The 25,549-nt window shown below is 45.2% G+C and overlaps 1 protein-coding gene across 3 annotated transcripts in view; it reads right to left on the bottom strand.

Annotated features, from left to right (window-relative positions):
* The window catches only part of TSPAN2 (tetraspanin 2), a 58,585-nt gene that overhangs the window by 13,087 nt on the left and 19,949 nt on the right, over positions 1 to 25,549 (bottom strand). For 2 of the 3 annotated variants that reach the window (XM_081796406.1, XM_060621664.3), the window contains exons 3-6: positions 16,868 to 16,965; positions 15,493 to 15,567; positions 14,135 to 14,233; positions 12,805 to 12,876 (exon numbers count right to left, since the gene is read on the bottom strand). In XM_081796406.1, coding sequence (XP_081652532.1) covers positions 12,805 to 12,876; positions 14,135 to 14,233; positions 15,493 to 15,567; positions 16,868 to 16,965 — 344 coding nt within the window. The remainder of the gene's footprint in view (positions 1 to 12,804; positions 12,877 to 14,134; positions 14,234 to 15,492; positions 15,568 to 16,867; positions 16,966 to 25,549) is intronic. The other variant, XM_060621665.3, reaches the window with a different exon arrangement.

Genomic DNA, 25,549 nt, shown 5'->3' with positions numbered 1-25,549 from the left:
TTATATTTTGCCGATTTAATTACAGTATGTCTTGGTGTGGATCTGCTTTTGTAGATTCTTTTAGAAGTATTTTTTTTAATGTTTATTTTTGAGAGAGAGAGAGAGAGAGCATGTGCATGAGTTTGGGAGGGGCAGACACACACACACACACACACACACACACAGAATCTGAAGCAGGCTCCAGGCTCTGAGCTGTCAGCACAGAGCCAATGTGGAGCTCGAACCCAAGAACCCTGAGATTCAGACCTGAGCTGAAGTTGGATGCTTAACCAGCCAAGCCACCCAGGCACCCCTGCTTTTGTTGATCTTGATGGGAGTTTTCTGTGTCTACTAGATCTGGGTATCTGTTTCCTTCCCCAGATTAGGGAAGTTATCTGCTATTATTTTCTTCAAATGAATTTTCTGCCCGCTTTTCTTCCGGGACTCCTATAATACAAATGTTATTATTTTTGATGGAGTCGTTGAATATCCTAAGTCTAATCTTATTTTGCATAATTCTCTTCTCTGTCCTTTGTTCAACTTGATTATTTTCAAATAGTGTGTGTTCTAGGTCACTAATTAACCTCTCTGCTTCTTTCATCCTGCTGTTCAATCCATCAAGCATGTTTCCCATTTCTTTTATTGAACCTTTATCTCTGTTATGTTACTCCTTATCTCTGTTAAGCATCTCTCTCATGCCTTCTACTCTTTTCTCAAGCCCAATGAGTGTCCTTATGATCTTTGCTTTAAACACTCCATCAGGCATGTTACTTATATCTGTTTTGCTCAGATCTCCGGCTGTGGCCTTGTCCAGTCCTTTCATTTGGGATAAATTTCTCTGTCTCCCTTTTGTCTGCTTCTCTGTCTGTCTCTCTGTGTTAAGAAAGTCAGCTACGTCTTCTGCTCTTGAAAATGGGGACTTCACAACAAAGAGGTCCTGGCAGTTCAGGATAGTATCCTATGTGTGTGGCTTATGCTCTGTTATTGTGTCTGGGTCACTTTTCCTTTCCATGCAGTTATCTGCACTGACTCTCTGCCTGGTGTGGGTTGTGCTTGCTCTCTGTGGTGTTAGTGGGACCCCCGGTCCCACTCAGGCCAGCTCTGAGTGGGTGTACCTGCCAGGGAACTTGGGAGCAGGGTGGCAGTGTTAGCAAAATTTGCATTGTGCTACTTGTCCCATGCCAGATCCCCCAAAGCACTGTGGTGGAGGCTGGAGGCTGTGCCGGGATGGCTGGGGGTGTGAGGCTGAACTTGGCATCCAGCTGTGCTTAGCATGTGTTGGCGGCTGGGGGTTTTCAGCTGGGCCTGGTGCAGTGGCTAGGCACTGAACATGGTGGCAACTGGGCACTCAGAGGCTGGGCGGGGTGCATGGGCGGCTTTCACAAAATTTTCCCTGAGCCCAGGGCCAAGGTTAGCAGGCTTGGAGTGGGTGAGTCCTCAGGAGATCTCATGGGCATGCACCTGAACTGCTAGCAGGTTAGGCAGCAAGTGTCTGTGCAGTCCTGCCTCCTACAAGTGGCTCTGTGTTTATGCTGGAGGGTGGAGAAGGAAGACGGCACCTGCCAGCTCCCTTAGTTTGAAGTCCTCCAACGTGCTCTGAAATCAGTATGAACAGATCTGTCTCCTGTTGCCCCTGGCATTGTGTAAACCGCCTTTTTCATGTTGCCTCTTCATACAGGCTGCTGTTTAAGGGCAGTGACCCGGCTATCGCTCACCTTCCCAGCTTGCCCTGTGCGGAGTCAGCTGACTTTTAAAGTTCCAGGATCCAAGTCCCCCAGAATTCAGCCTCTCTGGTTTTTAAAGCCAAACATTACGGGGATTAGTCTTCCCTGCGTAAGTTCCCTGGTGCAAAGGCCCATTTCTCTGTCCTCTCCACATGTGCGGCTCCCTCCCTCCTCCAGGCAGCCTCCCTTTGCCTTTCTGACCTTCCTAACCTTCCAGATGCAGCTTCTTCTCTATATTTAGTTGTGACGTTTGTTTTCTAAGCCTTTGGATTACTCTCTAGTTTATTGATTTGGATGTGGGTGATATCTGGTTGTAAACATGGGATGGGGTGAGGTCAGGGTCCTCCTACTCTGTCACATTCCTAAGCTCTTTTAACTCACTAGTATTCTACAGTCATACTACCTCTAAACATTTTGTACTGATTTCTCTGAAAATGCTCACTTCGTATCATTTTTGTCAACCCTGTATATAACTATTAAGGAAGGAAGAACTTGGTCAATTTCATAGGTTAAACGATGCCAGCTCTTTAATTTGCAATATTTTGCCATTGCTATTAACTGCCTGCATTTTTTATGTGTTTAATGGTAATTTGGATTTTGTCTTTTAAGTTGTTAAAAACTTACTTATGTAATTTCTGCACCCAACGTGGAGCTCGAACTCATGATCCCGAAATTAGAGTTGGATGCTCTTCCAACTGAGCCAGCCAGGTGCCCCTGGATTTCGTCTTTTCTGAACTCTTTTTGCCTGTCCTTTGCCCCAAACTAGACTACTTGAAAGGACACCCTCCCTCTTTACATCTCATGCCATGCAGGATGGGGTTTGTCCTCACTCCCCCTGACATCAAGTTACCGTTTGAAAATGCTCAATCCTGTCAACATGGCAGTAGTTATCTCAGTGGACCTCCTTGGACTTTTACTTCCCCATTCATATTTTCTGCTTCTGTGCCTCTGCTTATGCTCTTTCCTCTGCTTTCCTCTTTCCTCCTGCCTAATGCTTCCATAATTACTTCTCACACCTGAAGAGTTAGCTGAGACATCACTGCTCCGGTCAGCTTTCCCGCGACCCTTCCAGCCTCTGGCCTCACTAAGTAACCCTTTGTGCTTTCAAAGCACTTGCACCCTCTGTGCCTACCTCTGTTACTGCACTTTGTCCATTTCTGTGTCCATCTGTCCTGTTAGACTACACATTCCTTGAGAGCAGTGACTTTGTGTCGTTCATCTTTTTACCTGCAGGGCCAGGCGTAGGGTAGGTATGGATAAATGCTGAGTTGACCTCAATGGCAGCACCTGACCCTGGTAACTATTCCCTCCTCCCCCCATGCATCTCCTCACATGTGTCTGTCTACTTTTTCTACTTTTCTTACTTGGCAACTCTTCTTCTTCCCGTCCTTAAATGTTGTTGTTCCCTGGAATTCTATCCTTGCCATTTTCTCGTCTAAACCTAATGGATTAAACTCTTATCTACAGCTTTAAGACTCCCATGAAGTCCTGACACCCAAACCTCTCTCCTGAGCCGCAGGCCAGATTTTGCAACCGTCTATTGGACATTTCCAGTTGGAAGTTCCACTAGCTCCTCAAAATTACCAGGTTAAGCACTGAACTAGCTTTCTTTCCTCCAAAATTTGTTCCTTTTTCTCTATTTCTCAGTTCATTAAATGATACCATCTATCCAGCTAGTAAAGCCAAAAGCAGCAATGGATTCCTCCCTCTTCTCTCATATTGAACTGGTCACCAGATTCTGTAGATTTTCCTTTCTAAATGGCTTTCTCTCCATTCCTGGTGCTCAGTCCAGCTTGTTACCAGTTAACGTCTCTTGGACGACAACGAGGACAGCAGCCTTCCCAACTGGCCTTCTTGGCTCCAGATTTTCATTTCCCATCAATCCTCCAAACTGCTACTATAGGAAACTCAGGAAAATGTAAATCCTATCCCAGATTCTAACATTAGTACTTTCCTAAGCATACAGCAGGAGATGTAGACTTTTGGCTTCATGAAAGTATTCAAGGCCCTTCAAGAACAGGTCCCTCCTCCTTGAAGGACTCATCCCCACAGGTACCTGAGCCAAAACCCACTACTGGCACTTTTCTGGATACAGTTATATTCCCTTGTTTTCATTGTCTTTACCCCATATCCCTTCTACCTGGAATACCCTTCTCTTTTGTCTGTTTGCTAGGCTCTGATTCATCCTTTAAAACGCATCCTAAGAATTACATCAGGGGAGAGGATTTCTGGAAAGATGGCAGAGTAGGATGATCTTCAAGTCACCTCCTCCCATGAGCACACCTAGAGAACAGTGACATCAGTGCAACCAACCCAGAAACCCCTAAGACTAGCAGAATAGATTTTCCACACTTAATCATAGAAAGGAGGCCACATGGACAAGGGCAAGGAGGGCAGAGAGGCAGTTGGGAACCAAACTCTTGGTGAGACTAACCACGAACAGGGGGGGCACCACAAGCATGGGGAAGGGAGAGAGACAGACCCCCACACCAGTCATCCCACTCACAGGGGACTGGCACTGGGAACATAAGTCCCCATAACATTTTGTTTTGAAAACCAGAGGGGCTTAATTTTGAGAGGTTTTACAATTTGTGGGGCTTAACACCAGGAAATTTAAAAATCAGCATGCTCCGCTCTGGGAGAGCCAGAGGGTGGTAGGAAACTCAGCTGCTATCCTTAAAGAGCCAGCATAACAAACAGGCCTGCGGAGATATAACACAGAAGCAGCAGTTTGAAAAGTGGCTGGGGTATATGGGAAGGAGATTTATTTATTAACCACAGAACATGTGCTGGAGGGGCAGGGGTCTTTAGGAGACTTTTCTAAGAACAAAAGAGCTTGTGGGCACCATTTCTCTCTCCCTGCTCTCCAGCCTAGACAGCTAGAGACCTGCGGGAACCAGTGAGAACACCTGCCACCTAGCTTGCTAACACCACAGTGCCTGCCCCTGTGTTCTCCTATGGATCTGGGTCCACTCCATCCAACCAGCCCCACTTGGCAGGAGTCCTTCCAGAATGGCTCCGGCCGCATCTGATCCTGCAGCAGCCCAGGCAGGGACCCTGCCACTCCAAAGTGACATCTGCCCTGGGAAGAAGGGAGGGTAACCATACACACCAGTTTCACTGCAGCTCTAGGAGCTGAACCTTGTAAGTGGCAGTGCAGAGGGAGTGCCCTGACAATCGGTGCATCTAGAGCTCCAGCAGATAGACTGGGGGCAGACATCTGATCTCACTACTGGCTCTGCCCTCAAAACCTCTCAAAGACAGTACAGGAAGAGAGTCCTGCAGTCTGGGGTCACTGCAGCCTCAGCAGATGGACTGGAGGCCCAAGCCACCAATGAAAGCCTCTCAGGGGACAAGGAAGAGACAGTGCCCTGCATTTTGGTATGACCCCAGCCCCAGCAGATGGGATGAGGGCAGACATCTGGTCTGACTGCTGATACTGCCTAACGACAAGCCCACTGTGGCCCCAGACTGGCACAGGGACCAAACCCTGCCCACAACAGGCAAAGTGGACCACTGCAGTCACCTGGACTGAAGGTAAACAAGGCTCAGCCACAACAGTAGGGCCTGTGCAACTCACACAGAAGACACCCCTGAAGCTCCTGGTCCTGGGGAACAGGGGACATTGCACTGCAGGGCCTCTAAGTGCAGGGCACTAAGACCTCTTCCTCATAGGTAACTACTTTCAAGAGCAGGAGACATAATTGACATTACGAATACACAGAAACACAGAGAATTAGACAACATGAGGAAACAGAGGAATATGTCCTAAATGAAAGAATAGGATAAAAACACAGCAAAAAAACTAAATAAAACAGAGGTAAGCAATATTCCTGATGAAGAATTCAAAGCAATGGTCCTAAACATATTCACTGGACTTGAGAAAAGAGTGGAGGATCTCACTGAGACCTTCAACAAAGAGAAAATATAAAAAAGGACCAATCAAAGATGAAGAATTCAATAACTGAAATTAAAAATACACTAGAGGGAATCAATAGTAGATTAGAGAAACAGAAAAGTGGATCAGGGAGCTGGAACACAGGGTAATGGAAAGCAACCACACTGAACAGCAAAAAGAAAAAAGAACAATAAAAAATGAGAATAGGTTAAGAGAACTCAGTGACATATTCAAATGCAGTAACATTCACATTATAAGAATACCAGAGAAAAAAATAAAAAGGGGGTAGAAAATTTATTTGAAGAAATCATAGCTGAAAACCTCCCTAATCACCTGGGGAAAGAAACAAGCCCATGTAGCAGAGAGAGCCCCTAACGAGATGAACCCACAAAGATACATCCCAGGACACACCACGCAAAGAAAAAAAAAATAGTGATAAAGAGAGAATTTTAAAAGTAGCAAGAAAAAAGTAAATAGTTACAGACAAGGTAAACCCATGGATTTTTCAGCAAAAACTTTGAGGGCCAGAAGGCCCCTATGATATAGTCAAAGTGCTGAAAGGAAAAAACCTGCAACTAAGAATATTCTATCCAGCAAGGCTAGCATCAGAATGGAAGGAGAGAGAAAGGGTTTCCCAGATAAAAAAAAGTTAAGGGAGTTCATTACCACTAAACCAGCCTTACAAAAAACATTAAAGGGACTTCTTTACATGGAAAGAAAAGGCCATAATCAGGAGTAAGAAAATTATGAAAGGAAAAGATTTCACAGGTAAATACAAATACAATAAAGGTTGTAGATTAATCACTTATAAAAGCAATACAGAGATTAAAGCACAAAAGCAGTAAAATCAATTATATCTATAAAAACCAGTCAAAGAATTAAAAAATAAAAGAATATGAAGTATGACATCATTACATGAAACGAGGGGGGGGGCAGTAAAAATTTAGTGCTTTTAGAATGGTTTCAAATTTAAGCAACCATCAGCTTAATACAGACTGCCATATGTATAAGATGTTGTATATGAGCCTAATAGTAACCACAATAGTAATCTAATAGTAACCACAAATAAGAAACCTGCAGTAATACACAAAAAATAAAGAGAAAGGAATCCAAGCATATCACTAAAGAAAGCCATCAAACCACAAGGGAAAAGAGCAAGAGAAGAAAGGAACAAAGAAAAACTACCAAAGCAAATGTAAAACAAGTAACAAAATGGCAATAAATACATACCTATCAATAACTACTTTGAATGTAAATGAACTAAATGCTCCAATCAAAAGACATAGGGTGACTGAATGGATAAAAAACAAGACCCATCTACATGCTGCCTAAAACAGACTCACTTCAGACTTAAAGACACAGGCAGATTCAAAGTGAAGGGGTGGAAAAACCTTTACCATGCAAATGGAAGCAAAAAGAAAGCAGAGGTAACAGTACTTATATTGAACAAATAGACTTGAAAAGACAGACTATAATAAGAGACAGAGAAGATCACAACATAATGATAAAGGGAACAATCCATTAAGAAGATATAACAATTGTAAATATTTATGCAGCCAACAAGAAAGCACCTAAATGCATAAAGTAAATATTAGCACACATAAAAGAAGAAATTGATAGTCATACAATAATAGTAGGGGACTTTAACACCCCACTTACAACAATGCATAGATCATCCAGGCAGAAAATCAACAAGGAAATAGTGGCTTTGAATGATACATTGGACCAGATGGACTTAACTGATATATTCAGAACATTCAATCCAATAAGAGTGGAATACACGTTCTTTTCAAGTGCACATGGAACATTCTCTAGAACAGATCACATGTTAGGCCACAAAACACATCTCAATAAATTCAAAAAGACTGAAATCATATCATGCATATTTTCTGACCAGAACACTATGAAACTAGGTTTCAAAATCTTTAGGATGCAGCAAAAGCTATTCTAAGAGTGAAGATTATAGCAATCCAGGACTACCTCAACAAGCAAGAAAAATCTCAAGCAACCTAAACTTACACTGAGAGGAGCTAGAAAAGAAAACAAACCAAGCAAAGCCAGTAGAGGAAGGAAATAATAAACATTAGAGGAGAAATACATGAAATAGAGACTAAAAAAATCAGTAAAACTTTAGCCAGACTCATCAAAAAAGGAAGAGTGAGAACTCAAATAAAATCAGAAACAAAGGAGGAGAAAAAACTGACACAACAGAAACACAATTATAAGAGAATATTATGAAAAATTACATGCCAACAAATTGGACAACCTAGAAGAAATGGATAAATTCCTAGAAACATATAAACTCCCACAATTGAATCAAGAAGAAATAAAAAATTTGAACAGACTAAATACTAAAAATGAAATTGAATCAGTAATAAAAAATTCCCAATAAACAAACATATGGGACCAGATGGCTTCACAGGTGAATTCTATCAATTGTTTAAAGAAGAGTTAACATTTATTCTTCCTAAGCTATTCCAAAAAATAGGAGAGGAAGGAAAGCTTCCAGATTCATTCTATAAGGCTAGCATTACCCTGATACCAAATCCAGACAAAGACACTACAAAATAAAAGAACTACAGGTCAATGTTTCTGTTGAACAAAGATGCAAAAATCCTCAACAAAATACTAGCAACAAAATCCAACAATACATTAAACAAATCATTCACTACGATCAAGTGGGATTTATTCTTGTCATGCAAGAGTGGTTCAATATTTGCAAATCAATCAATGTGATAATCACATCAGTAAGAGAAAGGATAAAAACCATATGATCACCTCAATAGATGCAGAAAAAGCATTTGACAAGGTACAACATCCATTCATGATAAATACCCTCAACAAAGTAGGTTTAAAGGGAACATACCTCAACATAATAAAGTCCATCTGTGAAAACTCCACAGCTAACATCATGCTCAATGGTGAAACTGAGAGCTTTTCCTCTGAGATCAGGAACGAGATAAGGATATCCACTCCTACCATTGTTTTCTTTTTTACCTACTCTCACCACTTTTATTCAACATAGTACTGGAAGTCTTAGCCACAGCAATTAGAAGACAAAAATATATAAAGGCATCTGAATTTGTCAGGAAGAAGTAAAACTTTCACTATTTATAGATGACGCAATACCATATACAGAAAACCCTGAAGGCTCCACTGGAAAACTACCAGAATGGATAAATGAATTCAGTAAGGTTGCAGGATACAAAGTCAATATATAGAAATCTGTTGCATTTATACACACTAATAATGAAGTAACGGATAAATTAAAAGAATCCCATTTACAATTGCACACATAATAAAATACTTGGGAATAAACCTAACCAAGGAGGTGGAAAATCTATATTCCAAAAACTATATAACACTGATGAAATAAATACAAGATGACAAACAAATGAAAAGATACTCCATACTCATGGATTGGAAGAACAAATATTGCTAAAATGTCTATTCTCTCCAAAGCAATCTACAGATTTAATACAATCCCTATCAAAATACCAACAGTATTTGTCACAGAACTAGAACAAATAATCCTGGAATTTGTAACCACAAAAGACCCTAAATAGCCAAAGTGATTTGAAGAAAGAATCCCAGATTTTAAGATACACTCCAAAGCTGTAGGAATCAAAACAGTATGGTACTGGCACAATAACAGACACACAGATCAATGGAACGGAATAGAATCCAAAAATAAACCCACGCTTTTATGGTCAACTAATCTATGACAAAGGAGGCAAGGATACAAAATGGAAAAAAGACATCTCTTCAACAAACAGTGCTGGGAAAACTGGACAGCTACATTTTCAAAAGAATGGAATGGGGCCACTTTCTTACACCGCACACAAAAATAAACTCAAAATGGATTAAAGACTTAGTGAGACCTGAAAAATAAAATTCCGAGAAGAAAACACGGCAGGAATCTGTTTGACATTGGCTATAGAAACATTTTTCTAGATATTTCTCCTCTGGCAAGGGAAATAAAAGCAAAATTAAACTATTGAGACTACATCAAAATAAGAAGCTTCTGCATAGCAAAGAAAACAATCACAGAACGAAAAGGCAACTTACCAAATGGGAGGAGATATTTATAAATGACATAGTTGATAAAGGGTTAATACCTCAAATATATAAAGAACTTGGAGAACTCAACACCAAAAAACCCCAAATAATCCAATTAAAAAATGGGCAGAGGACTTGAATAGACATTTCTCCAAAGAAGACATGCAAGGGCTGAACATCACTCATCATCAGGGAGATGCAAATCAAAACCACAATGAAATATCATCTTACATCTGTCAGAATGGCTAAAATCAAAAACACGAGAAACAAGTGCTGATGAGGACGTGGAGAAAGAGAATGCTCACGCACTGTTGGTGGGAATGGAAGCTGGTGCAGCCACTGTGGAAACAATATGAAGTATCACCCTATAATCCAGTAATTCCACTATTGGATATTTACCCAAGGAAAACTAATTCAAGAAGATATATGCACCTCTATGTTTATTGCAGTATTACCTACAATAGCCAAGATACAGAAGGAGCCCAAGTGTCCATCGACAGATGAATGGATACAGAAGATGTGGTATAGATACACAATGGAATATTACTCGGCCATAAAAAAGAATGAAATCTTGCCATCTGCAACAACGTGGATGGACCTAGAGGGTATAATGCTAAGTGAAAAAGAGAAACACAGTCAGAGAAAGACAAATACCATACGTTTTCACTCATGTATGGAATTTAAGAAACAAAGCAGATGAGCAAGCAACAAAAAAAAAGACAAAAACCAGACTCTTAAATACAGAGAACAAACTGGTGGCTGCCAGAGGGGAGGTGGGTAGGGAGATGGGTGAAATAGATAACAGGGCTTAAGATGTACACTTGTTGAAATTTTTAAAAACTAATTTTTAAGTTTATTTATTTATTTTAAGAGAGAGACAGCACACCTAGGGGAGGGGCAGATAGAGAGGGAGAGAGAGAATCCCCAGCAGGCTCCACGCTGTCAGTGCAGAGCCAGAGGTGGGGCTCTAACTCAAGAAACCATGAGATCATGACCTGAGCTGAAACCAAGAGTCGGATGCTTAACTGACTGAACCACCCAGGTGCCCCTAGAATTTTTTTTAAACGTTTTAAATTTATTTTTAAGAGAGGGAGAAAGAGTGAGCGAGCATGGGCAGGGAAAGGACAGAGAGAAAGAGGGAGACACAGAATCCGAAGCAGGTTCTAGGCTCTAAGTTGTCAGCACAGAGCCCGACACGGGGGTGGAACCCACGAACCGCAAGATCATGACCTGAGCTTAAGTTGGATGCTTAACCGACTAAGCCACCCAGGTGCCCCAAGAGGTAGGTACACTTGTGACGAGCACCGAGTAATGCACAGAATTGTTGAATCATTATATTGTACACTTGAAACTAAGTGAAGAGTGTTACGTTAATGATACTTGAACACCAACAAAAAAGAATCACACATCAGGAGGGTCTCCTGCAACCCTTCAATCGCACGCCCCTCTCACGCAGCCTTACTCTTGTACTACCGAGTGGTGGTGCTGGCTCCCCTGTGGGTCTCTCCGGCAGCCGCTGAGCACTTTGAGGGCAGTGGCTGTGCCTTGTTCATGTCCTCCAACTCAAAAGGAGTCACTAAGTGTCCAATGCAGGACTCAGGACACAGGCTGGAGCTAAGATCTCATCAGTCTCCTCACAGCTGCATGCTTAGAAGCATCCATATCATTGTCCCCATATTCTCATATTTCTCCCCTAATGTCCCACATCGCATCTGTGCTTCCCCCACCCCCTTCACTGAAACTGCAGAGCAAACATCATTAATGATTAAGACCAAATCCAACACATTATTTCCAGCCTTCATTGCCTTGTCTTCTTCCCAGCATTGAACTTTATGGACCAACCATCTCCTCCCTTGCTTCCCAGGCGCCACTGTCTTTGGACTCTCTCCAGTTCGACTCCTCCTTCACAGTCTTCTTCTGGCTTCTTGTCCTTCGCTTACCCTTAAATGACAGGGTTTTCAGCCCACCTCTGCCTTATTCCACATACACTCCCTGGGTGAAGCCACTCCTACGGCTTCAGCTACCACCACTATGCTGGGATTCCTACACCCATCTTCAGCTCAGATTACATGTAAGTCCCACAGGCACGTGAAGTGCAAACTTGGCCAAAACTGCCCCGGAATGTGCTCTTTTCCCTCCATGCACCTCTCACAGGGAGCAGAGTCTCCATCCACCCATTCTGCTCAAGCAGAAGTCTGAGGTCTTAGCTTCCTCCTCCCACTCCCCACTCACACACAAGAGATTGGCCAGGCCTGTTGATTCTACCCTCCGAACATCTCTGAATCGGCTGCCTCCTCTCCATCCCTACTGCTCGTGACTTTCATTAGCTCCTCATCCTCTCTTACCAAGGTGACCACAAGTGGCACCTACGTGGCCTCCCTCCAACACTCCCCAACCTTCTATTCTACCTGTCACACCCAGCAGCCTGAGTACTGTTTCTACAATGCAAAACGGACTATGATAATCCTCTGCTAAAAGCAACACCTTTCCCAAACTTCCAGGTGTAAAATCACGCCTTTGTCTGCCTTGCCCAAGAATGTCCCTCACCATCCCCTCTGGACTCCCTACTGTCCTGCAGTCCTGGGCTTCCCTACTGCCATGCCTCTGTTCCTGCTGCTTTATGGGCCCAGAATGACCTTCCTTTGTCAAAATGCAGCTCAAGGATCTCAACTTCTGTGAAGCTTTCTGTGTCTACATTGTATTCTTTACAGGCTTCGGGCACACACCATGTCCCCTGACTAGTCTACAAGGCCACTGAGGCAGGAGCCATGTTTCATCTCAGAGTTTTCAGAACCTGGCACAAAACCTGGCACAGGTTTTCAGAACCTGGCACCTTCACTTGCTAAATGAAGCATTCATCAGTGACTTCCAGGGAGAGGTGGGTGGGGCAACGTTCTCAGGGTGCACACCTCTGGCCCTGGTGAGTTTAATTAATGCCATGGCATTTGCACCATTATGGGCAGGTCCGCTTACCATCATTTCCCAGGGGACCGGGAGACTAGGACTCAGCATTGCTTCATGTATTTTACATAGAATAAAGCTGAGGCTCAGAAGCCACTGGGAGATGGCCTTCTAGAATCATACCCAAGGGGAAGAGCCATCTTACAGTATAGATAGGATGGGAACCCTAGTAGAGAAGCTTACCTTGTGCCCTAGAAGTTCCTTTGGGCATGTGGGTTGGACCTGTTCAGAGCTTTCTTTTCCACAGCACTGAAACTAGAGAGTCAGAGAACAGCTTTTAGGGCACAGGAAGGAGGAGTGGGAGCTATAAGTCTGGGCATCACGGCGGAGGACTGGGGCACTGAGGCAGCAAAGCAGCTATGGGGCCAATCTCTGCAACCCAAACTGCCATTTCTAGGAAGATAGTGAAGAGTCACATAACCATGCTAGCAAAACAAGAAGAGAACTTCGGTAAAGTTGTCTGAGTTTTGCAATGGGAAGTGACTCAAGGCAATCCAAACAAAGCAAGAAGCCAATGACCGTGTCTTGTGTAAATTGCTGTTTTTTAGACAGGAATTGGGTCCTTAGATTCTTTATTTCAGCCCGGGAGTAACTTACCTTGCTGAGTAGCTCAAGTTTTATGAGCTTCAGGAAGGGCTCATTAACTGGGGACAGTCTGGGACAGAGAGGAGAAGTGGCCACAGTAAATAAACCCCAGGGGCTGAAAGGCCAGGGCATGAAGTCAGGCCAGCAAATAGGTGTCCTGCCTTAGGGCTGGCTCTTCAAAGACAAAGGAGACTGTGTGTTGCTTGATGTCCCTGGGGCAGCTGAGGCTGAACAGGATAAATGGTTGGCACCTTCCAGGACATTCCTGTGACAAACAGGAATGGGGCTACCCGGAAGCAACTGGCCCAGGGGTTCAGAGATACTTCTCCATACGGCAGTGGTTAATAAATCAGGATGACTCTGACCTGGCCCATCATCCATAAGCCCTTGTTGGTTAGCTGTGTGCAGCCCTCAGCACTGCACTGACAGCACAGTCTCATAGAACATTCTAGGATAAAGGGAGCATAGCTGTCTCCGTGCCCTTTTGTGTTACAAATGGGGGAGCTGAGTGATTATCAGGGAGGCAAAGAAGTGGCTCAAGTCGCAAAGAGGCTCAGTGGCAGAGCTGCAGCTAGAAAGAGCTTTCCTGACTTGAAGGTCATGGTCGCTTCTATTACACCACCATGCCACCCTCTGAGACAGCTTAGAACTGATTTGGGCTGCTTTCTGGGTGCTCTTCTTTGTGCTCTTTTGTCTCTCTGGGGCACATACCCTGACTTCCTCTGGTGAACGCTGGGTGCCAGGTAGGCCCCTTCCTCTTCTAGGTTCTACGCGTAATGCCAATGGCGGCTCCTGTGAGGGCTGAAATACAGCTACAGCATGGCTTCACCAAAGTTATTCTGATCTTTAAGCCAAGTGAAGAGAGAGGTCCTGACTAATGCATGGTCTTCAGAAGATATGATGTTAAAGAAGAAGCAAAGTTACTTACTGTTGAGTGGAAGGTAATGAGGGTCCCATTTCCCTTTTCCCTGTCTTTCAGGTAATCATTATAAGCCTCTTCATACATGGTCTGAACATGCCGTATAGCCTGAAAAAATACCAGGAAAACTGTGGGAAGTTCCAAACATTCTCCTTTCATCAAGGAAAACCCCCTCTTCCTTACCGTTGGAAAATACAGCCTGTCCCTGTGTTTATCTGTATTTTAAGGCAATTCTGCATTTACATAATAGATTATAGATTCTGGAGTTTCACAGATACTTCTGGAGATGGGAGGATAGACTAACCAAGAATAACTTTCATAGACTAGAAAGATTTCTTTAAGTGGAGGTTCTCAAACCTGAATGGACATCAGCATCCACTAAGCCCCAGACTCTGGGGCCTCCCCAGGAGATTCTGACATACAGGGAGTGGGGACTTAGGCATTCTTGGTACCCCACTGGTTAAAAGTATTCAAGTCTATTCATGACATGGTTGGAAAGATGCTCATGACTGAGGAACACTGTTTCAGCATATAAATATCGTAGAAAACATAGAGAATGCTTTTTCTGATATAAAGGCATGTGATCTGACATCCATAAAGATCTCAAAAAGTCATTAGATCCAATTCCTCCAACCTGCAAATATAGCCAGCTACTTCAGAAACATTCCAAAGGAGGTGATATTTACTTATTCTACGTGTTCACCGTTTTTTTTTTTTACATCTAAAGTAAGTTCATAAACACAATATTGATAGCACATGAATTTACATGAAATACAGTACATTTAAGACTCCATTCTTCCTCCTTTTCACTCCCCTCTTTCCCACAGGGTGTTTTAACCTTCTAAAAGGACATTTCCTCTGTGGGTTCTTCTGATAACCTATTTTGGACACCTATAGTTTGAGCACAAATCTAAAGAGACTGGCTTCACCAGCACACAGCAGGTCAGGCTTTAGTCTTCAAGGATGATGTGGCCTCTTTCCAGGCCGAGCCCTATGGACAAATATTAGTCCAACAAGGGATGAAAATGCATGTTCCTCTTGATCCCTCTTTCTCATGAATGCAATTTATCCCCTTTCCCCATTACAAATAGGATAATCTTAAGATAAATATCCTTTAAAAAATCATAGCCCCTTTCATAAATCTAATGAAAGCTATGAACTATCTCCTCAGAAAAATGTGTGCACATATGTGTATACACCTGCATAGGTCTGCACGATATTTCCAGGTTAAGACATTCTGCGCCAATGATAAACGTGGGGGTTATTTAGTTTTGTAATACCATTGTGGGTGTAATATTCTCATATCCTTTGCCATAAAGAGACCCTTTAACCATCGTAAAAAGAAATTGCATGTAATTTCTACTTACTACACCCTTGCCTATAAAAGCAAATACTCCAGTGGTTACTTCAGCAGCAAAGATCACCAGTAGGCAGGTGAAGAACTATAGAGGAGAGAAAACATTCACTTCATTAACTCAATACCTTTTCAATGTATTCGGCCTCTTTAATTCTAGTTCCATTTGGAAAACATGAGGCAAGATTATTAGTTCGAATTGATCTAGTAGGAAGTATTTGTCCCCCCTTCCCCTGGAGCTTGTTTATGCGTTCATTTGCTCATTGATTCATTCAGTGATTGTTTATTGAGCATCTACTCTGCACCAGGCACTGTCCTTGGCACTGAGTATTCATTGGTGAATAAGGTAAGATCCCAACGTCTCTGCGATCATTGGCCTCATCTTGGAAAAGGGTAAATATGATAAAGGAGTAAAGCACTAAAAAAAGGTGAGTTGGATAATTTCAGACACTGATAAAGAAATTCCACCATTCAGAACAGTGCCTGACACCTATGCGCTGAACGAATTCTTGAACAAAAGTGATACTACGAAGATCTAAAACAAGGCCAGGAGATAGGGAGCAACTGGTGGGGCCTGGGGCCTGTGAGGGCTTCTCTGGGGAGTGGGGGTGGTGGTGAGGGGTGGCCTCCCGGACAGATTTCTGTTCCGGTCTCTTGGGTCGGCTCTATGTTAAGAGATAAATGAGAGAGATGCTCAGCAACAGGGGAAAGACAGGCAGAATGCAGGACTGAGGAAATAAGTTAAGAGATTTTACACAGCAAGAGATCAGAAGCAGCAGGCACGGTTTAAAAATCAAAGATTGCAACGAGTAAGGAGAGACTGCCCTCTGAAATTGCTGTTTCTGACCCCTCATGGAGAAATACGAAATCCTTCTCTCTTCTGACCCCTCTTCCTTCTCCCTGTTTCTCTTAGGTCGCTCTGGCATTGGATGTGTATAGCAGTAACTGAAATTCGTTCTTTTTTTTTTTTTTTTTTTTTTCTTTTTGACAGAGGCTGCTTGTTAAAATAATCCACGAGAGAGATGTTTGGCTAACTTATTGATCTCAAACAGCAATTCTTTTCTTGTAGATAACAGCCCTTCCCTGGCTATAGGAACCTTAGCTGCCTCACTGGGAAGTACTTTTGAAAGAACAATCATAATTACCCCCTACAATTATTAGGCACCTTTCCTTCCAAAACATCTTCACACTAATGACCTCATTTTTTTTTCATATTTTCCATATGAGGCAGGGACAAAGATAATATTATTCTTAAGCAAGAGATGGAGAAAATGGAGACTCAGGGAGAGGGAGCGAGTGCCAAGGTCTCAGTGGGCCCGAGGAGCTGGCACTGGAGGCCCGATCTCCAGTGCCCTTCAGACCAGTCCCCTCCCACATGCCCCACTTACAGATCCGAGCACACACTGCGACTCCCGCATGGCTCCGCAGCACCCGAAGAAGCCCACGGCCATCATCAGGGCCCCTGCTCCAACCAGTACATACAGTCCTGCAGGGAAGAGGTCAGAGGGGACACTGAGCACCTAGCCCGCTTGCTCCCCTGCTGTGCCAGGTGTCCCTGCAGAGCAGAGCATGGCTGCTGACAGTATAATGGGGAGCACTTGCTGAATGCTTGCTGAGTGTGCACCTGACAGAACCCGCACCAGGGTCCTGGGAGGTAGGGGGTACGATTATCCCCAGTGGACAGAGAAAGCTGATACCTACAGAGGTGAAGGGACCTACTCACTGTCACTTGAGCGGCAATGACTAGTCCAAATTCCACGGCTCATGCTCTTAATCCCCTCCAGGTGCCTCCTACATGCCGGGCACTTTACCTTTCAGATTTCTACCTTCCCTGGAAAGTGGGTATCACTATAATTTGTGGGAAAGTAGTGCAGTGAGTCCAGGGGTGGTCAGGAGTCAGTGCTGGAGCTGGGACACAAACCCACGCCTTTCCAGGAGACCCTTGGGCCGTCACGGCACTCTGGAATTAATGGCTGTCTCCATCACAGGAGAGGCTGCAAGGACAAAGTGCCTGGAAGGGAAAAGGGCTGATGGTCTGCCCAGGCACAGATGGGGAAGCAGGGACAGGGTGGGGCAGAACAGGGGGTCTTTGGTTACCAAGAGGGGCAGGAAGACACAGGAATAAGGCAGTCAAGTTTGGTTGAGAATCACCAACTGTAGAGGGCATCACCACGAACACTGGACACATGGGAGGTGGCAATGTTCCAAGAAAATAGCCAATGAGAGGAGGTGACAGGCTAATACACACCAAATACTATTCCTAATACCATAGTAGCTACATTTATTAAGGGCTTATTTTTTCCAGGCACTGTTTTAAGCACCTGGCACAGATTTATAATTTTATCTTCCTGAGGCAGGTACCATTATATCCATTTTCTAGCGAAACTAGTCCCCAAATGGTTAAACGATTTGCTCAAGAAGATAGAGCTGGGATAAAAATACCCATGTGCCTCTAAAGCTAGCTCATCATGGTTAGCCTACCCTGCCCTGTCTCGTCGGTAATACCAGCAGCCTCATTGCTGGCGCTAATCCCACTTAGTCCTGAAGTCAAGCCACAGGAACCACTGTTCTCACAGAGAAAGAAAAGGACAGAAATGTTCTTGTTCGGAGACAAATAAAGCCAAGCCCTTTCTTATTTCCTTTTCTGATCCGGAGATAAGTCAGAACACAATGTGGGGGCCTGGCACTTGACTTGCTTAGAGTAATGCTAATTGTCCCTATTTTATTTTTTTGCATTTTATCCATCTGAGTCACCTGGAAACCACTCCCAGTCACCGAAAGGGTGGGAGCCAGCCGGTGTCCCACCTCAGCGGGGAAAGCCTGAGCCGGGTGCCTCCGGGGGGCCCCTCTCAGTGCTGACGGTTGTTTGTGGGCAGATCTGTCTGGTCCCTGACACAGACAGGGTGACACCCAGGCAGCTCCGCTTCCTGTAGCACCCCAGCTCTTCTTGGGGCCCCTGGGATGGGGAAGCCCTGCCGTGCTGCGGTCCTGTGGCAGGTTATTTATTTACTTCCTGCTACGCCAGATCTGCCACTCCCTCCCCTTCCCTTTTCGCTAAAAGAATTGACTTAGTGTGGAACGGACGTGGGAATGAGAAACGACACCATGTTAAAGACAATACTGTTGTTGGCTCCACTGCCTACACACTTTATTGCTTTAAAAATTTTATTTTTCAAAGCTCTTTCACTTTCATCATCTTACTGGTCTCTCAAACAAGCCCGTAAGGTAAGGCGAGTGTTCTATTTCTGTTTTGCTGACGGGGGTCAGAGAGGCAAGGTCGCTCCAGGCGGGACACCCGGGACTGGAGACCTGATCCCCACCCTACTGCTGCAGGAAGGCAGCAACACCGTACTCAGTTCCCTCACAGAAGATCTCATGGTTGGGCTACCTTAATATATTGATTTCCCATTTAAAATGTTCACTCCAGGGGCACCTGGGTGGTTCTGTCGGCTGGACATCCTACTTGGGCTCAGGTCATGATCTCGAAGTTCGTGGGTTCGAGCCCCAGGTCTGCTGTCAGCACAGAGTCTGCTTTAGATCCTCTGTCCCTCTCTCTCCACCCCCGCCCCCCTTGAGCTCTCTCTCTCAAAACATAAATAAACATTAGAAAATTTTTTTAACAGTCATGGTCTCCCACTGCTACAAGATCTACTCTACAGGTTCCGCTTACAGTAACAGCCTAGGGACTGGGCTCACCTTGATCCTTATCTAGCCCATGCTCTGGCCACAGGGGAGTTTATCGTGATCTGACCCGGCCAGCTCTTTTCCATTTTGTGCTTTTGCAGGCTGTCCTATTTGTCTGTCTTCTGTAGATTTTAAGTCCACAAACAACCCTTATTCACCCTATCTAGACCACGCCGACACAAGGCGGGATTCTTGATCAGTGTTTGTTGGATGAGGGGATAAAGAAAGAACATATCAAATCTGAAGTTCTGGACTGGCTGTCTGCCATCGCCCATCTTTGCTTAGAGATACACGCTAGGAATATATCTCAACCAACCTCCATGAAGCTGCCGCAGGGTGGGCTCTCTCAAGGTCGGGCAAATGTGTGCATGGCTGCACACTCTGAGAAAGGGTTCCTGAGAGTCTGGGATATAGGAAAGAGGGGTGCTCCTGAGGAAGCGGGGGTGCAGTGGACAGAGGCACAGGGGCCTGAGGAGGACACAGTTGTTCCCCACTGCAAACAGGCTCACTCGGTTCCACGGGCAACAATCCTCTCCCTTCTGAAATAGTACGAGCTCGCCAAGAAAATCTGCTGATTGGTATAGTAGTCCATTCTTAGGCTGTCAGAGTCTAGAGCTCAGAGCAAAAACACCCTGGAACTGACCCGGCAGCTCCAAAGTCAGAGGCCTCTCCCCAGCAAACCTCAGTTTGTGTATGCGTAGGCCACGTGACTCAGCCCAGTGCCAAATGAGCACTGCTTGTTGGAGCTTAAGGGAAAATCAGACGAATTCCTTAGGCCTCTGGAAAGCAGTTCCCAGTCTGGTTGTAAAACTGCACACCATAAGGCCACCTGTGGCTTCCAAGGACATCTTATCCTTTTTCTGATCTGGCCCTCAAAAAATAGCTGTTGGCCACCTGGGTGGCTCAGTGGGTTGAGCATCCAACTTTGGCTCAGGTCACGATCTCAAAGTTTGTGAGTTCGAGCCCCGCATCAGGCTCTGTGCTGACAGCTCGGAGCCTGGAGCCTGCTTCGGATTCTGTGTCTCCCTCTCCCTCTGCCCCTCCTCTGCTCATGCCTGGTCTCTTTTTCTCTCCCTCTCAAAAAACAAACATTAAAAAAATAGCTGTTGAATGAATACATTAATTGACAGTCACATTTGAATTCCAAGATGGTTTCTGTAGAATCCTTTCCCTCTCAGGCGGCTGGTGTGACAAGTGTATTACCGATTTCTTAAAATCCCCTATGCCTTCCAAGTCCTATTTCCCTCGATTTGAAAAAAAAAAAAAGAGTAAACACCTTGAAAACGCATTTTTATCATTAATAGCTGGGCCTTGTGATGCAAGTGATCTTCACGTGACGCACTATCACCAAATCCCTGACGATTCCATCGCTCGTTTCTTGCATTCCAGATTCTTCTTTTTAAGCCAGAAGCACCATTTAGTTAACAGGGAAAGGAGACAGCAACCTCCAAAAAGCCTTGTCGGCATCAACTCATTTCAAAACGGCTTTCCCTTTTAGGGACTGGAGAGTGGCGTGGTCATCAATTATAGTGGCTTTCTGGCAGCAGATGGTTTTACACACTCGGCTAATGACCATTTGTTGTCTGGAATATTGGATGGGAGTTGGCTTATGGGGACAGTAAAGACTCGGGTTCTATCTAAATAACAACAGCTATCGGTTATCGAGTCGTGCTCTAAGTAGCGTAACATGTATTAGTCATGGAGTCATTCAGGGCTAGAGTAACAGATGCCACTTCCTGGAACCTCAGCCTGCTCTGTGCGGACTCTGCACTGTGACCTTGACAGGCATCATCTCGGGAACCTGCCGTCTGACAAGCCTCAATGCTGTCAACTCTTCTCTCACTGACTACCGGCACCTAAACCATTCCTTTCTCTCTCTTTCCTTCTCTTTTCGTCCCATGGAATCATGCATCCCATGGGCTGTGGGCCGGCTCCTTCCTTGATTGAGGAATACGATAACCTACCTACACAAAACAACAAAGCTACACGACAGGTACTGTGTGTCAGCACGCTCACGTGTTAAATCATCTCATGCTATGACGTCTGTGGTGCTGGTACTCCCATTTCACAGCTGGGGAATGGGAGACACAGACCGTTTAAGTCACTTCCCTGCGACTGCACAGCTCATGGACGGTGCAAAACTGGAACTGAACTAGGGAGTCTATTCCAAAGGCCCCCCCCCCCCCCCCCCCCCCCCCCCCCGCAACTCCTACAGGGCAATTCCGGTAGGAATGCAGGATAACAAAGGCTCACTGCTGGAAGTCTGTTAACTTTGTAACTTATAAATGTCAGGAGGGTTCTTTCTTCTTCCTTGAGAGAAGGGCTTGAGGAGTCTCTAGTGGATGATGTCTGGGTTTCCCTCTGAAAATACAGGGCTGGGAGCCAGAGACCCAGGCCTGTCAACTGAGCTTTAGGTACCTCCCCTTAGTCCTCAGTTTTGTCATCTGCAGTATGGATAACAATCTAACTTGTAAAAAAGGCTTCGGGGAAATTTTCTCAACAACGTGAGCTATGGCACATCTCTTCTGCAGCCACTATGACCGTCATGTCCAACTGAAAACCAAGAAGTGAAAAAAAAAATATTAGCGGGGTGAGTCAGAGTTTTGAGAAAAGGCAGGCCGGCTCCTCAGTGTTCAGCACTGCGTCCAGCCCGCAATCGGAGCCAGGCTCCCGGACTCTGAATTCAACAGGAAGACACAGCTGTAGGCAGTCAGCCTGTGACCCCGAAGGGCCAAAGGACTGCTGTTTGTGTGGGCAGCCCCTTCGTGGAGAAAACCTGCCAACGTCCTCTGCTCACGGGACACGACTTCAGGCTCTCCAGCACATGCCATCTGTCCAGGCTTCCAAGGGCTTAGGGGAGGCCTCCCTGCCCCCCAAGAAGCCCCCTGCGGTATCTGCCCCTCTACGAGGCAGCCCTAGAGACAGACTGACAGGAAGTCAGAGGGGCAGATGGGTAGAGTTTGGAAGACACGGGAGTGGGAGAGCTTCCCCTTGGAGCTCACTGAGAGAGACTACAGTGGAGAGAGTGCAGGAAGCCCCAAGCCACCCAAGCCTCTCTTGCCAGGCTCTCCTTTGTCCATGTTAGCACTCAGGGGACACAGACTTCCTGCGTCAGCCTCCAGACTCCGGCCTGGACTCAGAGGACCTGGAGAAGGGGCGGCAGGAGACAGTCTGACCACCCTCACGCCCTGCCTTCAGCGCCAGCTCCCCCCAGGGCTTGCGGCTGGATTCTTTCCACCCTGCCCCCAGCTCACATCAGGGTAGATCTTCATCACAGGAAGGGAGCCTCTTTCCATCACAAGGAGAAAGAACTAAGGATCCCAGACAGGAAAGCATCCCCCCAAAGATGGAGGAAGTTCTCCTACAAAGCATGGCGGTCATTTGCCCAGAAGCAGGCAGCTAGACCACGTGTCCTCCCGAGGTCCCTCTCAGAGGGGACGGACTCTAGGCTGTGAGGCCCTGTTTCTTTCAGAACCACTTGAATGTGCCAAGCCCATTCACCGACGCTCTTTAACAAAGGGGTGATAAGAGTTTGGTGGGCTGATTGCTCTGGAACTTACTCTGCAAAGAAAACACACAGATTAGTGACTGGTACCCTGTGACATGAAGTGAGATTTTCCAAAAGCTGGGCCTGCTTCTTTTTTAAAGTCCTATTACCTCACACTGTTTGCTATGCAAGTCCATAAATGGTGTCTGGGTGTATTTTTCTCCTCATTTGATTGCCAGAGAGCAGGTATCTTTCCGATTTGGAAAATTATTTATTGAGGAAGGAAGTATCGCCTTCTATAAACGTGGGTTATATTGCTTCACTTAGAAGGAATATTTAAAGTGAAGAAAAGATCTCTGACTTCACAGGACTTTTTATTGTTGCCTCTAACCAGAGAGGCAGCTTGGGGAAACAAACAAGGAGACCTGGGTTGTGGGCTGGGCCCCATCACAAAGAGCTGGAAAACTATGGCTGACTGCCAACCCCCGCTGCTCTACCCACTGGTTTCTAGTTTCTTGATAACACATTTCGCTGAACTTCAAGCACTGACCGTGAGCGTTTCACCAGCCACTCAAGGGAAGACACAGGGAAGGGAAGTGTGGCTGAGGAAGAACTAAGGGTGGGCAGACCCACATCCATGCCCCAGGCCACTAAAAACACACAAGATGGACCTCAGGCCCGGTTTATAGCCTGTTGTTTTCCCTAACCTGAATTCACTTCCTCCTCTCTCCGTGAGAGACACAAACCTTCTCCACTCAGACCCTGTGGTCTGCCTCACCTCAACCTCTAAGGCAGGCATGAAGCCCAGGCCTCGGCCAAAAAGCCCATTCCAGTAACTGGTGTGGGAACAAGCACTGGACCCAAGATTGCCAGTAAGAATGAGGCTCAGGACTTTGGTTAGTGCTGCTGGAATGAAAGAAGTATGTACCTCCGTTGCCAGTGTTGCTCGGGAGATGGCACCTGGAGCTGGGAGCAGCCATGTTGTCACATCTAATGGGAACCCGCCCAAGAATGGAGCCAAAGGGGAGCAGGGCTAAGAGATGGGTACAGGCTGGGCTCCGACCGCACCACCTGCACCCCCGAGATGAGTACTGATCCTGGACTTTTCAGTTTTGTGAGTCAAGAAATTTCTGTTTTGCTCAAGACAGTGGGAGTCAAGTTTCTGTGAGTGGATTTGAAAAGGGTCCTGACAGATACGTCCATAAAGATATGACATTTCTTGCATCTTGAGCAGTTCATTTTGCTTTTGTTTCAAAAATAGGATCAGGAATGTCTGTATGGAGCCTCTTCACCCTCTTACTCAGCACAGGAAATCTCCCGAATTGATAATCACTCCATTATGATTTTTGCCACGTTCGTGGTTAAATACTGATGTAGAGGAAAGCTCACTTCTATCTGTGGAAATCTGCTCAGCTTCCTTGGTTTACAAAATCATTAGAAAGGTTCTCTTCTGTTGGCCCCAAATGTACACCTGTGAAATTGCTATCAGCACTTTGTTTCTGGGGCAACATACACAGGCTGCTCCCGAGACTGGCTTTCACCTCAGGTCCACATCCCTCCCCCTCTCTCTGAGCAGGATCCCTTCCTTCTGCAACTCAAGTTTCCACTGAAAATCATTAATTATTACTTCTAGGCTTGACTCTTCTATCACGGATATCTTTTGTCATTTTGATTCTTTCTATTCCTGACTTTAATAATGTTTAATAATAACGTTTAATAACATTTCTTATCTGCCTGTCTCTTTCTTCACAGTCCCTACTATTGACAACCCCCAAGGGTTATGCCCTATGTCTGCCTATGTCAATAACCTAGCATGGGCTATCTCCCCTCTCATTCTGCCGCTGCCAGAATAATCTCTTTAAAATGAACTGCCAGGGTACCTGGGTGGCTCAGTTGGTGGAGCGTCCAGCTCTTGATCTCGGCTCAGGGCATTATCTTACAGTTCATGGGTTTGAGACCCGTGCTGGGCTCTGCGCATGGAGTCTGCTTGGGATTCTCTCCCTCCCTCTCTGCGCCTCCCCTGCTTGTGCTCTCTCTCTCTCTCTCTCAAGATAAATAAACTTAAAAATAAACGCAGCGCTGATCATGCCTCCCCCAAACCCTGAATTATTCCTCTACTGCTTACCAAATTAACAAGTTTTGACATTCAGGGTCCTTTGTGATTGTCCTCCTCCCTCTCTGGCACTTCTTCTTTTGTTTGTTTGTTTAACGTTTATTTATTTATTTTGAGGGGGAGAGAGAGAGAGCAAGCGCATGAGCAGGGGAGGGGCAGAGAGAGAATCCCAAAAAGGCTCCTCACTGTCAGTGCAGAGCCCATTGTGGGGCTCGATCTCACAGACCATGAGAACATAACCTGAGCTGAAATCAAGAGTCAGATGCTTAACCCACCGAGTGACCCAGGCGCCCCCTCCCTGGCCCTTCGAGTCCTATTTCCCACCTTGCCCCAACCTGTTACACTCCAACCAGAGTTCTCTGCCCAGCCTGGGTTCACTGGTCACTGTCCTGTGGACATGCCTTGTGCAGTCTTGCCCTACAACCTTCACCGTCCTCATTTTGCTTCCACTTACTGATTACAGTCTGGTCTTTCAAACCTACATCAGATCCTTGCCTCACCAGTTTAGAATGACCCCTGATTCACCCACTGCAAATACCACTTAGCTGGCATTTACGTGCTAGTTTCCACTAGAATTTGAGTTGTTAACTCCGTGAGTCTTTTCGAATAGATTGCAAAGATACATGGGAGAAAGTACAGCGTTCTCATCCTTTTTTGTGTGACTCCAGTGCCCACGACTGTAGATGCTGGGTGATGCATCCATGAATAGGTTATATTTTTTTTCCCAAATGGAGAAACCTCTAAAAAAATGGAAAGAATAGAGGCACCCCTGCTTGAATGAATACC

The sequence above is a fragment of the Panthera onca genome, chromosome C1 (genome assembly GCF_046562875.1).
Source record: "Panthera onca isolate mPanOnc1 chromosome C1, mPanOnc1 haplotype 2, whole genome shotgun sequence".
Taxonomy (NCBI): domain Eukaryota; kingdom Metazoa; phylum Chordata; class Mammalia; order Carnivora; family Felidae; genus Panthera; species Panthera onca.
This window is presented reverse-complemented; position numbering and strand designations above follow the sequence as displayed.